The sequence below is a fragment of the Triticum dicoccoides genome, chromosome 4A (assembly GCF_002162155.2).
Source record: "Triticum dicoccoides isolate Atlit2015 ecotype Zavitan chromosome 4A, WEW_v2.0, whole genome shotgun sequence".
Lineage (NCBI taxonomy): Eukaryota > Viridiplantae > Streptophyta > Magnoliopsida > Poales > Poaceae > Triticum > Triticum dicoccoides.
Genome location: NC_041386.1, coordinates 85963330 through 85981086, shown reverse-complemented (window position 1 = coordinate 85981086; position 17757 = coordinate 85963330). Strand labels below are relative to the sequence as shown.

At 46.5% G+C, this 17757-nt stretch overlaps 2 protein-coding genes across 5 annotated transcripts; one reads left to right on the top strand and one right to left on the bottom strand.

The window, feature by feature from the left end:
- Positions 1-5058: 5058 nt before the first annotated feature.
- LOC119285137 (F-box protein At5g07610-like) lies at positions 5059-5928 on the bottom strand. Its single transcript, XM_037564359.1, has one exon. The coding sequence runs from the start codon at positions 5837-5839 to the stop codon at positions 5348-5350; it is 492 nt and encodes a 163-aa protein (XP_037420256.1). The 5' UTR covers positions 5840-5928; the 3' UTR covers positions 5059-5347.
- LOC119285136 (long chain base biosynthesis protein 1a) lies at positions 5924-10715 on the top strand. Of its 4 annotated transcripts, none has more exons than XM_037564356.1 (13): positions 5924-6107; positions 7143-7310; positions 7403-7497; positions 7647-7738; positions 8375-8468; positions 8540-8612; positions 8700-8832; positions 9012-9186; positions 9340-9480; positions 9597-9692; positions 9791-9932; positions 10071-10198; positions 10289-10715. In XM_037564356.1, exons 2-13 carry the CDS (start codon positions 7199-7201, stop codon positions 10463-10465), a joined length of 1458 nt encoding a protein of 485 aa, XP_037420253.1. In that variant the 5' UTR covers positions 5924-6107; positions 7143-7198; the 3' UTR covers positions 10466-10715. The 4 variants fall into 4 exon arrangements, with proteins under 4 accessions (XP_037420253.1, XP_037420255.1, XP_037420252.1 ...); XM_037564358.1 differs by lacking the exon at positions 5924-6107 and adding an exon at positions 6217-6235; XM_037564355.1 differs by lacking the exon at positions 5924-6107 and adding an exon at positions 6341-6606.
- The last annotated feature ends 7042 nt before the right edge of the window (positions 10716-17757 follow it).

Sequence of the window (17757 nt, the reverse complement as noted above, 5' to 3'; positions counted from 1 at the left end):
GTTTTGTCGACGTCTAGCCATCACCTAGGGTATTTTGGCATCTTCAATGGTTTTGTTGACATCTAGCCTTCACTAGGGTTTTTAGGCATCTTCGATGGTTTTGTCGACATCTAGCCATCACCTAGGGTATTTTGGCATCTTCGATGGTTTTGTCGACATCTAGCCTTCACTAGGGTTTTTAGGCATCTTCGATGGTTTTGTCGACATCTAGCCTTCACTAGGGTTTTTAGGCATCTTCGATGGTTTTTTGGCATCTTTGATGGCTTTGTCGACATCTAGCCTCATCATCACAAAATGTATGATAAACTCATCATCACAAAATACCAGAAAAGATACCTGAAGCATTATAGTATCACAACTTAACTTAAACATCTCAACTACATGACCATCATCACAACCAAACTGATCAAATTGACAGTATTTTGACACAACCAAACATCTCAACAGCAGTTTGGCACAACCAAATTGACAGTATTTTGACACACAACCAAACTGACCATCATCACAAGAGTTTTCACACACCTAAAATGCATCATTCCCATGGAGCACCTGAAGCAGTCAAGTAATCTCTAATTTTCTGGGTGGGCTTCCTGATTCTTTGGGAAACACCAGTTGGCCTTGGAGGCAAGAAAGATGTGCTTGCTCCCTTTGCAGCAGCTGAAGATCTAGTTACTGCTGTTTTACCCTTTGCAGCAGATGATGAACTACAAGCAGCTGTCCTCTGTGGTGGTGCAGCAGAAGTGGCCCTCTTCTTTGGTGGTCCAGGTGCTGTTGCAGAAGCAGAAGATGCCCTCTTCTTTGGTGGTCCAGTTGTTGTTCCAGAAGCAGAAGAGGCCCTCTTCTTTACTGGTCCAGGTGCTGTAGCACAAGAAGAAGATGCCCTCTGTGCTGGTGATGGTGCAGTAGCAGCAGCACCAGCAGAAGAAGAGGCCCTCCTTGCTGGTGATGGTGCAGTAGCAGCAGCACCAGCAGCAGAAGAGGCCCTCCTTGCTGGTGTGGCTGCATCAAGTTCATAGGAGCTGCTGCTTGGCTACAAAAAGATCAAATAGTGTAAGAACAGGAAGATGGATTCAAACCAGCAACAAATAGTCAATATTAGGACATTGGTTACCTCATGCCTATTCTTTCTCATTGCCAGTGATGGATTCAAAGCAACATTACAGTTGGTGTATCTATGGCCAACCTTTTTGCAATTAGAGTAGGTAATTGAGGCCATTTTTGAGGTGTTTTTGGGAGCTGGCTTCTCATATTGGCCCTTTCTCCTCTTAGTCTGTGCCCTTCCCTTGTGTTCTTTGAAAACTGGAGCCTCATTGTCCATACTGTCTGTCCTTGGCCACATATCAGGTTCAGGTACAGGATATATAATGGGACTATAAGCTGCCAGGTACATCTTTTTTTTGAAGAAATCATGAACAAAGTCCTCTGGCTGAAGCTTAGCCTTGTGTATGGCAGAAATAACATGATTGCAAGGAACTTCTGTCATATCCCACTTCTTGCACCCACAAGTCCTATGTTGTAGGTTCACAACATAAGTTCTCTCCCCACTAGTGACTTGGTAAAGATTGGGCCCAGCCATCAAAGCATGACAGTTCCTTGCAAACTTCTTTGCTTCCTCTAATTTCTCAGCATATGTTGGATAAATTTCCCATCTTACAGTCTCAATCTTTGCTCTATTTGCATTGAACTTGACCATTAACTTTGTCCTAATTCCATCCATCATGGTTCTAATTGGTTTAGCCCTGACATCTAGAACCCACTTGTTGAAAACCTCACTTAGATTATTAACAACTAAGTCTGTTTTGCAGTTCATATCTGTTGCATGTCTGGCCCAAGTGTGTTTAGGTATTTTGCTTAGCCATTCCCAAGCAGCCTCACTCTCATTCTTTAATGCAGCCATTGCAGTTTTAAAACCATGTTCAGTATATGAATAACTAGCTGCATTCATGTATTGCTTTAATTCAGGCCCTCTAAACCCATCATTTTTAAAGTTCTGGTAGATATGTCTAAGACAAAACCTTTGGGGACAATTGAGAAACACTTTGGTAATGGCTTTTAAAAGGCCCTGTGTGTACAATAAGTAAATACAAGAAAGTAAATACAAGAGAGTAAATAAAGAAAGTAAATAAAGAAAGTAATTACAACTGATTACCTTCTGCCTATCTGAAATTATTGTGTAGTTCCCAAACTTCCCAGATTCTCCACCTAATGCTTGTCTCAACTGGTATAAAAAACAGGTCCAGGAGTTAGTGTCCTCCTTATCAACAATTCCAAAGGCAATGGGGAAAATATTATTGTTCCCATCTCTTCCAGTTGCAGCTAGAATTTGTTGACCAGTAGTGAGCTTGATGAAACAACCATCCAGACCTACAACAAATAAATGAAATCACAATTGATTAGCACATGAAATCAAACATTAGTAGCACTTAGCACAAATATTATTGACTTACCTATGAATGGTCTGCAGCCATTGAGAAACCCTTCTTTGCATCCATTCAAGCATATGAACAGTGCATGAAACCTAGGGTTAGTGCTTGGATGCTCCTTCAGATATCTTATTGTCACAATGCATCTTGAACCTGGATTTGTATCCAACACAGCCTGTAAATAATCCCTAATCCTGGTGTACTGGGCTTTCTGGTCTCCTAACACAACAGCCTTTGCTGCCCTCTTTGCCCTGTATGCCATGTGTGTTGATATGTCCACACCATACTTGCTCTTTGCAGTATTAATAATACTTGTGATTGTTGTGCATGGGTCATTTCTGATAGCCTCCTCACAAAATTTTGAAACCCACTTAGCAGTGACTTTAGTGTTCTCTGACATAGAAGGGCATGTGTGCACTAAATACACCTTCCTAATTGTAAATGACTTCTCATTTGCAATCTGAGAAGCTGCTATATAGAAGGGACATTGCTCATCTATGCACTGTGCTATCACCCTATCACCGCAGTTTCTGTGGTAGACAAAGTTCCTGTTTTGAGCAATGTGCAGGGTTTGAAGTGCAGTTCTAAACTGGTACACATTTAAGAAGCAAATATGCTTCACAAATTGCTCCTCTGGATGAGCTCTGTGCTCATCAAACCATAACCTCTTCTTCATCTTCTTTGCTCTGCTTTTTCTACCATTGGGCAACACATATGCCAATGCCTCAACACCATCATCATCTTCCACACCAAGGTCTTGTGGTTTCTTGTCCTCATCAAATGATGAAATCCAGTCCTCCTCAAACATGTGTTCTATACTCCCATGTGAATTGCTTGTTGGGCCTTTTCTTTGTCTCTTGGCCCTTCTCTTGTTTGGTACACCTTGCCCTAGCTCATCCTCTTGTTCCTCTTCCTCCAATTCCTCCTCCTCTTCCTCCTCTACATCCTCTTCTTCACCTTGTGGCACATACAGCTCATCATCCACCTCTGAGTCACACATTTCCTCAACATCCGTGTCCCCTTCAAAATGAAGTTCTGGGTCATTCCTCTGTCTTCTCATCTCCTCAAGCCTAGCTAAGATATCACCATATTTTACTAGATCATCATCATCACTATCCTCTTCATTGTCCATCACTGCTGCTTTCCTGTTCAAACAAGTCTCCTTCACTCTTTCCTTCTTGTTCAAACAAGTCTCATTCACTCTTTCCTTCTTGTTGTTCCTAAACATTTCAATTTCATTTCTCCTTTTCTCCTCCATTTCTTGCTCTATTAACAGTTGCTCCTCTGAATTGTCAGTCACATGGTATTCTTCCACTACTGCATCACCTAAAGCAGATTCCAGGCTCACATTTATTCTGCTCTGCTGTGTGTCAAACTGCAAGGGCATTGGCTCTTGTTCTCCTCCCGCATCACAACTCTCAGCTTCTACATGCACATTTTCAGCATTGAACAACACTCCTTCATCATCAATCTGATACAGTTTGGGCTCTCCAATTTGTTCTATTGGGGTCTGCATCTCAATGACATTAACACTGGTATTTATATTGGGAACTTTCTCTGCACTGGCCCTAACTATTGTCACATTCAATATCTTGTTATTCTGCTCTGCTACGTGGTCTAAAATTTCCTCTAACTTATCATCATCATCTATTTCTTCCATTCCTTCAATCCCTAGCCCAGGGTCCCTCACATAATACATATAATCTCTAAAACCATACCCTTCCGTCTCCATCAGTGCTACCAAATTGTAATATATGATGTCTGACATCATCATACTCCTTTCAATATTATCTCTATCATGAAAATGCATCCTCAATTCCCAAACCTCATCTTCAAGACTGCAAATAATAATACAATAGTGCACTATAAGTACTTAAGGGAAACTGAAGCAAGCTAGTGCAGACCAGAGCGGAACATCATTTGAGTGCAACAATTCATATCCTTTTATTTACAGAAACCCTAGTTGTAAGCATCTAATTAAAGAACTATATCATTCTAATTACAGAACTATAACACACACAAACCCTAGAACTACATTAACCCTAACCCTAGCAACAGAAGGAGAATGTGATTGGGGAGGGGAATGGGACTGGGATCTCACTAGACGTCGCCGAAAGCTGAAGCAATGTGCTGGCTTCCAACTGGATTTGCCTTCACCGCCGCGACGAAAGATCTGGCCGCCCTGAATTCCACCGAGTACTACGAGTCCTCCTCCTCCTCTTCTTCTGCCGTCGCCTTCATAGGGTTCGAGCTCCCGCACATCTCGCCAGTGGACGGCTGGGCGCCGCTGCCAGCATCGCTCGACTTCGCCGGACTCATGGCTGCGACGGGGGGCGAGGACGGTGCGCTGCACGACCGGGAACAGGGGAGAAGAAGGGGGAAACGGGGGAAGAAGACGGGGGAAACGGGGGATAAGAGGAAACAGAATGAACGGCGCCGTCTAACGGCGTCTAACGGCTGTCGGACCAGCTGACAGCGCCACGTCGGCAAAAACCGGGCCCCACCTGTCATAAATCCACTTATCGGTGTCCGATCAGTGGTATTTGCAAAATTGTTTACGAGAGAGTTGGTGTTTTTTGCCAAGAAACTGTAATGTAGTGATTTCTGCTAACCTAGCCCTCAAACTGATGGTTTTCTGCAATTTACTCCCATATTATAGCACATGAAGGTGGTATCCCGCCCCACAGTGAAAAATATCAAGTTACATTCCGGATGAACCGCAATCAAATGGAAGTCCACATTAAGGCCAAGAACATGCGTTCCTCCGGATAAATATGAAGTTTCAACGCTATGCTTCAATATCCATTCTTTGCTGTCATAGTCCTCGAGAACATGAACTGCTAGTCGAACCACACGGCCATCTTCATCTTGATGAAAATTGGCATAATGCAGGCGACCCTGTGACTGCTGAATATGACCGCCATCTAGAATACGGCCTGGTCGAAGCCCATACGAGCGGCGCCCACCTCGCCCGCCTGGCCGGAGTCCGGCAAGACGACCCACTTCTCCGTGGCGGGGTTGCACACGACGTAACGGGACTCGTCGCCACGGGCAGAGACGTGGTACCAGCGGCAGAGGAGGAGGCCGTTGCAGCAGTCCTGGAGGTCGACGCGCCGGTGGCTGGGGAGGAACGCCAAAGAGGTGCGGACCAGAGGGCGGCGGCTGCCCCCGACGCTGGTGAACTGGACAGGTGACTCCAGGAAGCACTCCCCGCCGGTGCTGCTGTAGAAGAAGCCGGACAGCGTCTGGGGGAGCCTCCTGCGGTGGCTGCGGTGGAAGGTGAGGCTCAGCCAGTGCCTGGAGACGCACTTGAAGCGGGCGAGCGATTTGGCGGGCACGCGCGCGAGGATCTCCACGAGGAGGTCGTCCGTGAGCCTCGCGGCCGCCATGCCCATGTCCCCCTTGGGCATGGACATGGTGCCGGAAGGGGACGGCGGTGGCGGTGGCGCCGTCGAGTTCGAGCGAGGGAGAAGGGGAACGGAACCTTCCCTCCCTCCTTCCGCGTTTCGGATGGCCACGACTTGACCCGCTCATATGTCCGTTTGTTTCTGCCCCCCGAAAACCAGATCCCCCCGAAAGAGCTGCCCACCTACCCAGAGTCCCAGACGGCCAGAGCGGATCCGGAGGCGTCACCGACCCGCCCGACGCCAACGACCTGGCTTCCCCCAGTCCAGCCACCGACAGGTACTTCCGTCATCTTCTCACTTTGCCGCCGCCACCGCCACCGCCGCCGCCGGCGCTGCTTCTTTTTTCGTTTCTTTCGATCTGCATCTCGGGGGAGGCGAGGCAGAGGGCCGGCCGCGGATGCAGAGGTGAGGTCGACGGGAGCCCAGCGAAACATATAGCACGCGGATAACCGAGAGCCTTGAATCTTCCTCATTATTAACGCGCTGGCCGGCCGAAAAGTATAGACACAGCCCAGCCAGCCAAAGATGACCGACCGACCGCCGCCCGAACACAAGCCCACTCAAACAAAACCCAACCCATCTCCTCCTCCCTCCGTATTCTATTCCTCATCGTCGTCGTCTCTCTCCAGCACTGACTTTCTCCGAATCCCTCGCCCCCCTCTGCTCTGTTAACCCCGTGCTGCCATCCATTGCGGGGCTGCGATCCTGCGCTGGTGCTGGCACCTGGTAATCAGCACGAGCACCGCCGTCCGGCGCATCGGGTTAGGGTGTCCCAGGTGAGGAGAGCTCATGTTCCCTCTTCTCTTCCATTGGAATTTAGAATTTCGAGTTCTGGGGATTCGCGAGGACGACAATGGCTCTTTGCCGGAGGTAAGATGGGTTTTCTTTTGAAGATTGGTGTTCATTAGTCCAATTTCCTCCCAACCAAACGAAACGAAACGCGGCATCCTCTCCTCTGAGATCTCCGCCGCCGGCAGCGGCCATCCGGGTTTGTTTGGGGCCGCATAGGCAAGGCCTTCATTGAACCTTATCTCGCTGCCCATGTCCCTCGATGCGGGTGAGATTTGGATTTTACTAGGAGCGTGCAGAAAGTGGGAAAGTTAAGAGCTTTATTGGGACGAGTTCGCCCTCAGATTGGATCCAAGCGCGTGACTTCTTACTGTACCTGTTGTAAAAATAACCCGGGTTAAACATGACGCCTTATGTGTCTGTTCGATCTTTGGGATCAGTTTTGTGTGTGTTCCCGTACTAGATTCTGCTTTTCTTTGACCGATCTGGTTGATTGAGGAAAGGAGCGTTGTTTGTTTGGCAGATTTGAAAGGCTGAGGTTACCCTTTGTTGGAAAAGGCTTTGCCATAGAGCTGGGACATGGACATGGCATTGCCGATTGTGAATGCCACCACGGCAGCGCTTGCTCGTGTCTCAGCTGCATTCAACGCTCCTCTTGCCCGTGCTGTCGTCTTCGGGGTTCATATCGATGGTAATCCTCTTCTACCCATCAACAAATAATGTGTGATTTCATGATGGTGCTGGTATAGTTTTTGACATTTTGAGGCGGTGTCATTGATTCAGGTCACTTGGTTGTGGAAGGACTTCTTATTGCCGTCATAGTGTTTCAGCTTTCCAGGAAGAGCTACAAACCTCCAAAGAAGCCACTTAGCGAAAAGGTTGAGTGGTTTTTGTACTTTGTTCGCAGTTTGTTCAAGTTAGTACAAAGTTGAGTCATCTATTTTGGAACGGAGGGAGTAATAACTATTGGTTTTTGTTGTCCCTTCATGAAATATTTGGGTAACAGTTTGCATTTTAATCTCCGCAGGAGGTTGATGAGCTATGTGATGAATGGGAACCAGAACCTTTATGTCCCCCAATCAAGGAGGAGTCCCACATTGACCCACCAATCTTGGAAAGGTCTGTGTGGCTTATTGATTTGTTAATTGGAGTGGTATTCTTTTTAATGTATTTTCTGTTTATGTCTTTGCGATTACAAGGAAGCGTAACCAGTGTGCACTCCTATAAATTTGATGAATAACTGTAAACTCCCTGGCGTTAGCATTGCTCTGCCTGAAGTACTTCCTACTATAGAATATTGGTTACTGTTTAAGTATTTACAAAAGAAATAAAAACAGTGGAAGAGAACCTCTCACAGTAGTGTTTGCAAATGATATCATTTTGTTTGATTTAAGCTCACCATTGGCAGAACAAATGAAATAAAAACAGTGGAAGAGAACCTCTCACAGTAGTATCTGCAAATGATATCATTTTGTTTGATTTAAGCTCACCATTGGCAGATATTTTTTTTAGAAAACCATTGGCAGCTACCATTCTAGAGATTTTTTGTATGTGGTTGTCAATCTATTCTAGATCCATTTGCTTTGATCCATGGAATATGAAATGTAAATATTTACAACACGAGCAAGTCACAATTACAGGATGTGTGTAGTTGCTGGGCATCTATATTCTGTCCTTTATTTGTGGGGGATATGTAATCAGTCCTGACTTCCGAGGGCCATAAGTAACACTGCTATCTGTATTTTTTTGATACAGTGCTGCTGGACCACACACGACCATTGAGGGGAAAGAAGTTGTAAACTTTGCATCAGCGAACTACCTTGGTTTAATTGGCAACGAGAAAATTATTGTAAGAGAAAACTCAATGTTTGTCAGCTATATACTAGTCTGGAATTTCTGATCGATATGAGTGAATTGTAGGATTCTTGTGTTGGTTCATTGGAGAAATATGGTGTTGGATCCTGTGGTCCACGTGGCTTCTATGGAACAATTGGTTTGTATATTCTTTGTTCATGTTCATAGCCAATTACCTCTATTGCAAATATGAAGGAGTTGACTTTCTTATGTCGAACACTTGCAGATGTCCACCTTGACTGTGAAGCAAAAATAGCCAATTTCCTGGGAACACCGGACTCCATTCTGTATTCATATGGGATATCGACCATATTCAGTGTTATACCTGCATTTTGTAAGAAAGGAGATATCATAGTGGCGTGAGTCAACCTTCACTTTCCTGTTTTGAGAATATATTTATATATATGAAAATAGCATAGTACCTTCAGGCACCATTGTTCTTGCTTTTTCAGTTTTACACCTTATACGTCACTAATACTTTGCACTGAATATCCTTTTTTCAAGTTAAACTGAAGCAAGTTTTCTATGTGCATTGCAGTGATGAGGGTGTTCACTGGGCAGTGCAAAATGGTCTCTATCTATCGAGAAGTACCGTTGTTTATTTCAAGCATAATGATATGGCTTCACTCGCTAGCACTTTGGAAAAACTTACTCGTGGAAACAAACGGACCGAGAAGATTAGACGCTACATTGTTGTGGAATCTATCTACCAGGTGTGCTGCCTTTTGTGGTTGTTTTCTGTTAGATAAGTGTAGGTTTTTTCTTATTGTGGAGGTTTTCAACATTAAATATTTATCTTGATTGTAAACGCATGAAATATTTTAGATATAACCTTCGGATGAAACCCCCTCTCGTGGTGACTGCAGAATTCTGGTCAAATCGCCCCCTTGGATGAGATAGTCAAATTGAAGGAGAAGTATCTGTTCCGTGTTATTCTGGAGGAGTCTCATTCGTTTGGTGTGCTCGGCAAGTCTGGGCGGGGCCTTGCCGAACATTATGGTGTACCGGTGAGTGCTTGGTGTTTATTCCAAGTGTTAAAGAAAAAACTTTGCTGCAGCACTGAAGAGCTGTATACTTCTTGCCATGTTCTTTCTATTTCTGAGATTTTCCTTGCATTGTGCAGATTGACAAAATTGATATCATCACTGCTGGAATGGGAAATGCATTAGCTACTGATGGTGGGTTCTGTACAGGAAGTGCTAGAGTTGTTGATCATCAGGTAGATGCAATTTCAGATTAGTGGAACATCGATTGATATAAACAGAACTGTGTTAAATATTTTGAGCTTTGAATGACCAAGGAGTTCCATTTTTGCAGCGTCTAAGCAGCGCTGGCTATGTTTTCTCTGCCTCTCTGCCACCCTATCTTGCCAGTGCCGCAGTTTCTGCTGTAAACTACCTGGAGGAGAATCCTTCAGTTCTCGCTAACCTAAGGAGCAATGTTGCGCTTCTGCATGCAGGTAAAGATGTTTCTCTTGGCATTTAACTGCTAGTTGTGGAATTAGATATATGTGTGAACAGTAAGGCATGCCACAACATGTTTGTTAGCTAGCTGCTTCTGGTCACCACCTTGATTCCTTTTATGTATTTCATCACAGGACTGTCAGATGCACCAGGACTTGAGATTTCTAGCCATGCCCTGTCACCGATCGTCTTCCTTAAGCTGAAGAAATCGACTGGTTCTCTGGCCACTGACCTAGATCTTCTTGAAACCATTGCCGAGCAGGTAAGTCCAGACGGACTCAGATTAGACTTCCAGGTGCAGTTTACATCAACTTCCATAAGCCCACACATTCACACGCCTTTCCTCCAACAGGTTTTGAAGGAAGATTCCGTTTTCATTGTGGCGTCGAAGAGGTCAACTCTGGACAGATGCAAGCTCCCCGTCGGAATCCGGCTGTTCGTTTCAGCTGGTCACACTGAATCTGACATCTCCAAAGTGTGTTCATCCTTGAAGAGGATTTCTGCGTCGGTTCTTTCAGATCACGTTTGACCCTGGTTTCCCTTCCAAATATGACAAGGGCTTGGTGGTTTTTGACGCCGTGTGTACTCTAAAGGCTGATTACGTGTTTGGTAAATGTACATAACAGTTATGTACATTTCTGGATTTCATGAGTTCCATATGTTGTTGTCGCCCATACCTGCTAGTGAAAATTTTGTAAACGCTGTGGTTAGAGATGATGAGTTGTGCTGTACATTTGACTAATTTCCATGTTGTAAACTAGGCATATATGTCTTCAGTATCCTCGGCATGCCTGTTGTAGCATGCACTCTCTGCATCTTTCCTGGGTACCTGAATACACATACAGACAACCATCATTTTTCTCCGAAAACCGTGACATTCATCACCAGATAAGGGCGCAACTTTAGCAGATTCCCAAGAAGATAAAAATAAACTGCTATTATAAAGAACTACTGTAAAATTGCACTAGCGGATTCTCTAAAGCGAACTCCCTAAATTATTTGAAGGGAACTTCAAATCGTTGCCGTTAGCCTGCAGCGCACTCTATCCTGAAGAGTTTTGGCGCTAGCGATATTTCCTCTCCCACTCTTTCTTCTTGCCCGCTACGTCACTGCAATTGTCGCACTGCCTCAACCGATGACTCTGACGCTCGGGACATCGGCCCCGTCGCTCGGGACACCCCAACACCGACTCCATCCTATGAGCCCCCTCCCCCACCGCCATTGTAAGGTAGCGCCGGTCGGGCGCTCTAGGCAAAGGGCACGATGAACCGAAACAAGAAGGTGAACGCCCCAACCCCATCCGTCGTGTCTACCCCTCCTCCATACATCCCTCTAACCCAACTGTCTAACAGATGATGATGAACGCCGAGACCAAGCACGTGTTCAGCGAAATGTCAAGTTGATAAAAAATGGTTTCCCTTTGTACTTTGATTTTTAGGTTCAATGGTAGAAATGTGACTGGTTGCATTCGAACAAAGTGGCAATTGTGCACTCTTTTTATTTAGTGATGGATTATCCGTTTGGTAGGATCGTCGATCCCTACGCCATCCTTCTTCAGCATGATTCATTTTGAATGAATGACTAGTCGAGAGAAACTCATCAAGACTTCTCTCTAGAGATGTTGGTTGAGCATTTTGGGAAAATAGATGAAGTGATGAAAGAAACAAAATTGAACGAATTCTATGCCTCATAAGCATCGAAGAGAGCATGCAGACAAACAAACTACACCAATGGAGAAGACATACCTTTGGCGTTGGCATGGGAGCATGTGTCACTTGATGCGGTCACTGGAAATGATCAAACACAATGTAAATTATTGGAGGCGCATCAATAAATGGTACCATGATCAAGTTCCGCATCCGTCTAACCGTTCACAAGGATCCCTTACAAGTCATTGGGGGTATGATCCTTGAGATTGCAATCGATGTGCGGGTTGTTTGGAGCAAGTGAGGAACGTGCTTCCTACTTGTGCCACCATTTATAACTATGTGAGCACTTCTCATCTATGTCAACAACATATTTTCCACATATTTGCATTTACCTTCGAGAACAAAATCATCTTGGATTTGTACATTGGAGGAGTGGATATCCCAAGAGAGGTAAAAGCAAATGGCCAAGTGAAAGGGAAAACCATTTGTCCCCCAACATTGTTAGACAAAGCTCAAGAACATTGAGAAGTGGATGATGAGGAACGAGAATGGTCCTCCGAAGAAATCGAGGTCAACTACCTCATTCTTCTGGAGTGTGAACATTATGGTGATGCAGATGAGAGGAGGCATAGGGGTGGATCAAGTAAGGGGCAGCCTGACTGGAGGAAGAGATCGAATGAGATGCTCATGCGACAAGGAGAGGTGGCGGCCGTGAAAGACAAGATTGATAAGTCGATCAATGCAAAGAAAGAGATGGTAGCTCAAGCAATTCAATAAGATAGACTTGGGGGAGAGGAAGCAACAAGAGAAGTTAGGACGGCAAGAGGTGAACAACAATACGTAAGAGGCGCAAGACCAAGATGGAGAAGCGTAGGCTTCAATTCGAGAAGAACCAATTGAAGCAAGAGATTGTGGCTAAGGATAACCTGCTCATGATGATGGACCCAAATGCCATTGATGGAGTATATTTTGAAAGATTGGGTGACCGGAGATCCTGACATCTAGGATTGCATGGAGTGTGTGATGCACAATGATGGACCGAGTGGTGATGTCGATGTCATGTGATCTTTTTTATGTTGGTTCAATGTGTGCATGATGATTTTCTTTTGATTGAACTTTGCTATGATGGTTCATGTTTTGTTGATGCATTTGCGGGATACGCTATTTTTAAATTTAAATTGAAACTTAAAAATAATATGAGTTGAGATGTTGTGCGAAGTGTGTGTTGTTTGTTTTTTTTGGCGTAAAACGTCACATCTATTATAAAAGTTCACTGTAAGTACAAATCATCTCAAATATAATAAAAAATTACATCAAGATTTTGAAACTACCAAACGACCACTATTGCCGTCAGAATGAGCCGCCGATGCACCCTTGTTGCGGCTCCCCTAGGAGAGCCGGCCTGACCTTGTGGATGACGTTGAGAAGTCTTCGTGCACGTGCCCCTAAGGACCAACGTCCTGGAGCCGCAGTTGTCGCCGTTGAACCGTTGCATAGTTCTGAAGCACCTCGCACAAAATCTTGCCACATGATGAGAAATCCTAACCTCGTCACCAAAAGAAGACGAAATGAATCAATGCCGGAGCACCGTCTACGTCCAGACAAACGAATTCGAGGAGGATCGATGCCTGAAAGACAAACTCAAAGAAGAAGCACCATCGTACGTCCGGCCGAGCGCCGATCCTACGAGGACTTAAAACCCTAATCTAAACTACTAACTGAAGCAGAGGCGCTGGTTTTCCTCTCCCTGCCACCGACCGACGGAGCGGTGATGCTGAACGGTGACAACCTCGATTTGTGCGTGTGAAACTGAAGACCAATTTCAGTGCACATGCAAATACATAGGACAAACATAAGAGGAAAAACCACAACGGTCGTACTCCTAGTTTTGAGAGAATCTGATTCTCGCAGGTTAGATATAGTAGGGGCCTCTGAAAACAATTATAGAGGACGGCCCAAACACAGAAGCTGTGTTTTCCAGGGAAGAATCTGGCGCAACGAAACGGACAGGACGGGCATGGCTTTCCGTCCCTGCTTGGTGAATGGGAACGCACATGGGGACTGCTGGTGCTGCTAGGCCGGGTCAAGCAAGCAAGTCTCCTCCCGGGCACGCACGCGTCCGCCGATGCCGCTGCCCCGACAGCGACGCGGGCGTTGTTTTTTCCGTCGGAGCTCCTCCTCTGGCCACTCACTGTGCGCATGGGGCACGAGTTCGGCCGCGTCCATCCATCCATCCGTCCATCTGTCGCCCACGCCGCGGCGGGGCGGCCGCTGTTGGGAGATGCGGAACCGGTCTCGCTCCGGCCCACAGTGCGCGCCGCCTCTCAGGGCCTTTGGCCGGTGCGCGCCTCCGCCTGGTCGTGCTCGTAGGCCGTAGCCTCCTCCAGGCGTGCACGCCAACAACGTTCGACTTTTCCTCGAAAGGATGATGATGCTACGGCTACATGCAGATATGGGCAATTGGGCATATGGGACGGTGCTGCTGCGCGCGGTCTCGGTCTGGCGGCTCCCGATGCCCCCCTTGCGGCGGTGCATGGTCGGCATCCCTCGGGGCTTCGGCTCGTTGCGGCGGCGACGACACCCGGACCCCGGGGCTTGTCCTTTCTCACAGGAAACGAGTACAGGGACGTCCACTGCGACGTGGTGACCACGAATAAGACCACCGGAGTGGACGGGGTGTCAGCACGTTCTTACATTATTTGGTTCTCACTGTGCCCGATTGTCTCCGGCTGGCGCAAAAACGAGTGTGTGTTTAGCGCTAGTTGGAGCAGATGGTTCGGCACTTCAACCACCCAAGAGAACAGAATATAGAAACACTCGGTCGGTACACGTTAGAATATAGTACCGTGTTTCATGCGCGGCGTGGTGTCAAATTGGATCTTCTCCCCGCAAAGAACCAAGAAATTAGGTCTCGAGTTCTCAGGTGCGCCTCTCCTGAAGTCTTGATGGTTCAACCGTCGAAATATGCATAGAGTATGCCGTCCAAGTCGGATTTGCTCAGCTGCTAAACTTGTGAGTGAGCTCCGTTGTGAAGTCAAATTCGGGTTTTAGCCAAAGTCAAGGTCTGCTTTTAATAAGAAGAACAAAACAAAACGCTATGTCACGGGACCAAATGGAAACTTTTTCCTAACACGGTACATACACACATCTGCTCACCTTACAAGAAGGTACGCATGCACATTCTATCCTTATTGACACCTCCGAAAGACTGAGCCGGCACATTATGTTAAGATTGACGAAGTCACCAAAAATACCGTCGTAATCGACGGGAACATCTTCTCCTACTGAATGCACATGGTCGTTGCGGAAGGCCTGGAATAAATCAGAAAAATGCGACTGTCAATGTCAAATCGAGAACTTGAACCCTGTTAAACTAACCATCTGATCTACGCTCAGTTTGCCAAATGGAAACTTATTATCCGTCAACGAAGTGTTGAAACGCGAGCATCATGTCTTTATTGAAGCAATCATTATGATAGTTTTACACTAATCCATACTAATAAATTGTATGCATTTGCACTCTTGACAAATATAGGACAACATGAAAATAAAATATTTTGATATTTATCTCCTTACTCCGAGCGAACCCGTTTTCTTTCTTCAAGAGGAATGGAAGAAAAGTGATCTCGGCCCAGGCGAGTAGCTTTCTGCCGCCGTCCTTCGGCGGCTCCCCTCAGACGACGACCTTTCATTCGTCAATGGCGAGGGAGGTTGTCGGATCCATGTGTGAGGATCGTGTAGCTTTAGGTTTTAGGGTTGTTCGGCGTCTTGGGTTTGGCGATGACTATAGCGACGCTGAATAAAGAAGCTTCAGATTCTTCCTTGACGAGGCAATTGACTCTATGGTGGGGATGGACTTGAAAACTAGTATGTTCAAGTAAGGATAGTGTGGAGGCAGCATCCTTGTGGTGGACTTGTGTCCTCGAGCTCCGTCGTTGCGACGATATTTGCTCCAACACCACGTGGAGCTTAGGAGGTTGTCCAGGAGCGGATGTGGATTGTGTTCTGCTTCAGCGACATCTGAAAGATGGTGGATCGTGTGTTGGGTTCATGGTTGGAAGTTATGATTTCCTCCTCCGTCGTCTTAGTCGAGGGGGGAGGGTCAGATCTGAAATTTGATGGCGTGTCTGGGGTTTTGTCCCGGTCAATATATTTCAAAGGCAATGGCTTCACCCAAGGTTGTCCGAATCATGATTATAGTGTACGATCCTGCGACTTTACGATCCAAACTAGCCACTCTGATTCTACGATTTTAGTTCATAGAATCTACGCTTCTACAATCCTGCTAGTTAGAATTTCGATTTGCAATCCTACCATCGAAGCTCCAATCATATTAAAATTTTCGATTCTCATAACCTTGGCTTCACCTTTGGCAAGCTATTTTGGTTATCCGAAAAGTAGCATATCAACGATGAAGCCGCGTCAAGCTCAAGTGAAGAGGTGGTTACTTTCTTCTTTGGTGGCTATTGTGGTGATGTTAGAGGTAGGTGACTGGCATTGGAGTCAAGCTTAAGGGAGTCATCAGTCTTGATTGTAATTTTCTTTCTTGGTTGGTTGTCATTTCTGCAAAGGCTAGTGTTTCCTTGTCTTTTCAATTTTGTCTAGACGATTTCTGTGTGGCTTGTACCTTGATATTTATTATATGTGTGACGCCCCCGATTTAATCGTACACTAATCATGCACGCAAATGTGTACGATCCAGATCAGGGACTCACGGGAAGATATCACAACACAACTCTACAAATAAAATAAGTCATACAAGCATCATAATACAAGCCAGGGGCCTCGAGGGCTCGAATACAAGTGCTCGATCATAGACGAGTCAGCGGAAGCAACAATATCTGAGTACAGACATAAGTTAAACAGGGTGCCATAAGATGGCTAGCACAAACTGGGATACAGATCGAAAGAGGCGCAGGCCTCCTGCCTGGGATCCTCCTAACTACTCCTGGACGTCGTCAGCGGGCTGCAAGTAGTAGTAGGCACCTCCGGTGTAGTAGGCGTCGTCGCCGACGGTGGCGTCTGGCTCCAGGGCTCCAGCATCTGGTTGCGACAACCAGGTAGAAGGGAAAGGGGAAAAGAGGGAGAAAAGCAACCGTGAGTACTCATCCAAAGTACTCGCAAGCAAGGAGCTACACTACATATGCATGGGTATATGTGTAAGGAGGCCATATCAGTGGACTGAACTGCAGAATGCCAGAATAAGAGGGGGGTAGCTAATCCTGTCGAAGTCTACGCTTCTGGCAGCCTCCGTCTTGCAGCATGTAGGAGAGAGTAGGTTGAAGTCCTCCAAGTAGCATCTCCAAGTAACATCTCATAGCATAATCCTACCCGGCGATCCCCTCCTCATATCCCTGAGGTAGAGCGACCACCGGTTGTATCTGGCACTTGGAAGGGTGTGTTTTATTAAGTATCCGGTTCTAGTTGTCATAAGGTCAATGTACAACTCCAAGTCGTCCTGTTACCGAAGATCACGGCTATTCGAATAGATTAACTTCCCTGCAGGGGTGCACCACATAACCCAACACGCTCGATCCCATTTGGCCGGACACACTTTCCTGGGTCATGCCCGGCCTCGGAAGATCAACACGTCGCAGCCCCACCTAGGCAAAACAGAGAGGCCAGCACGCCGGTCTAAACCTAAGCGCACAGGGGTCTGGGCCCATCGCCCATAGCACACCTGCACGTTGCGTACGCGGCCGAAAGCAGACCTAGCCTAGTGGCGTTCCAGTCCAATTCGGCGCGCGCCGCTCCGTCGCTGACGTCTGAAGTGCTTCGGCTGATACCACGACGTCGGGATACCCATAACTACTCCCGCGTAGATGGTTAGTGCGTATAGGCTCGTAGCCGACTCAGATCAAATACCAAGATCTCCTTAAGCGTGTTAAGTATCCGCGAACGCTGAACAGGGCCAGGCCCACCTGTCTCCTAGGTGGTCACAACCTGCCCTGCCGCTCCGGCACAAAGTAACAGTCGAGGGCCGTCGGGAACCCAGGCCCACCTCTACCGGGCTGGAGCCACCTGTCCTTTCAGCCCCCTCGTCAGAATCACTTGCGGGTACTCAATGAGCTGACCCGACTTTAGTCACCATCTGTATAGTATGTATGTATGTATAGTATATACCCGTGATCACCTCCCAAGTGATCACGGCCCGATAGTATAGCAAGGCAGA

Coding starts and splice junctions, on each gene's coding strand:
- LOC119285137 (XM_037564359.1), bottom strand. CDS start 5,839: ATGTCCATGCCCAAGGGGGACATGGGCATGGCGGCCGCGAGGCTCACG.
- LOC119285136 (XM_037564356.1), top strand. CDS start 7,199: ATGGACATGGCATTGCCGATTGTGAATGCCACCACGGCAGCGCTTGCT. Junction 9,481..9,596: donor CCGAACATTATGGTGTACCG/GTGAGTGCTTGG, acceptor TGCATTGTGCAG/ATTGACAAAATTGATATCAT. Junction 9,933..10,070: donor TGTTGCGCTTCTGCATGCAG/GTAAAGATGTTT, acceptor ATTTCATCACAG/GACTGTCAGATGCACCAGGA.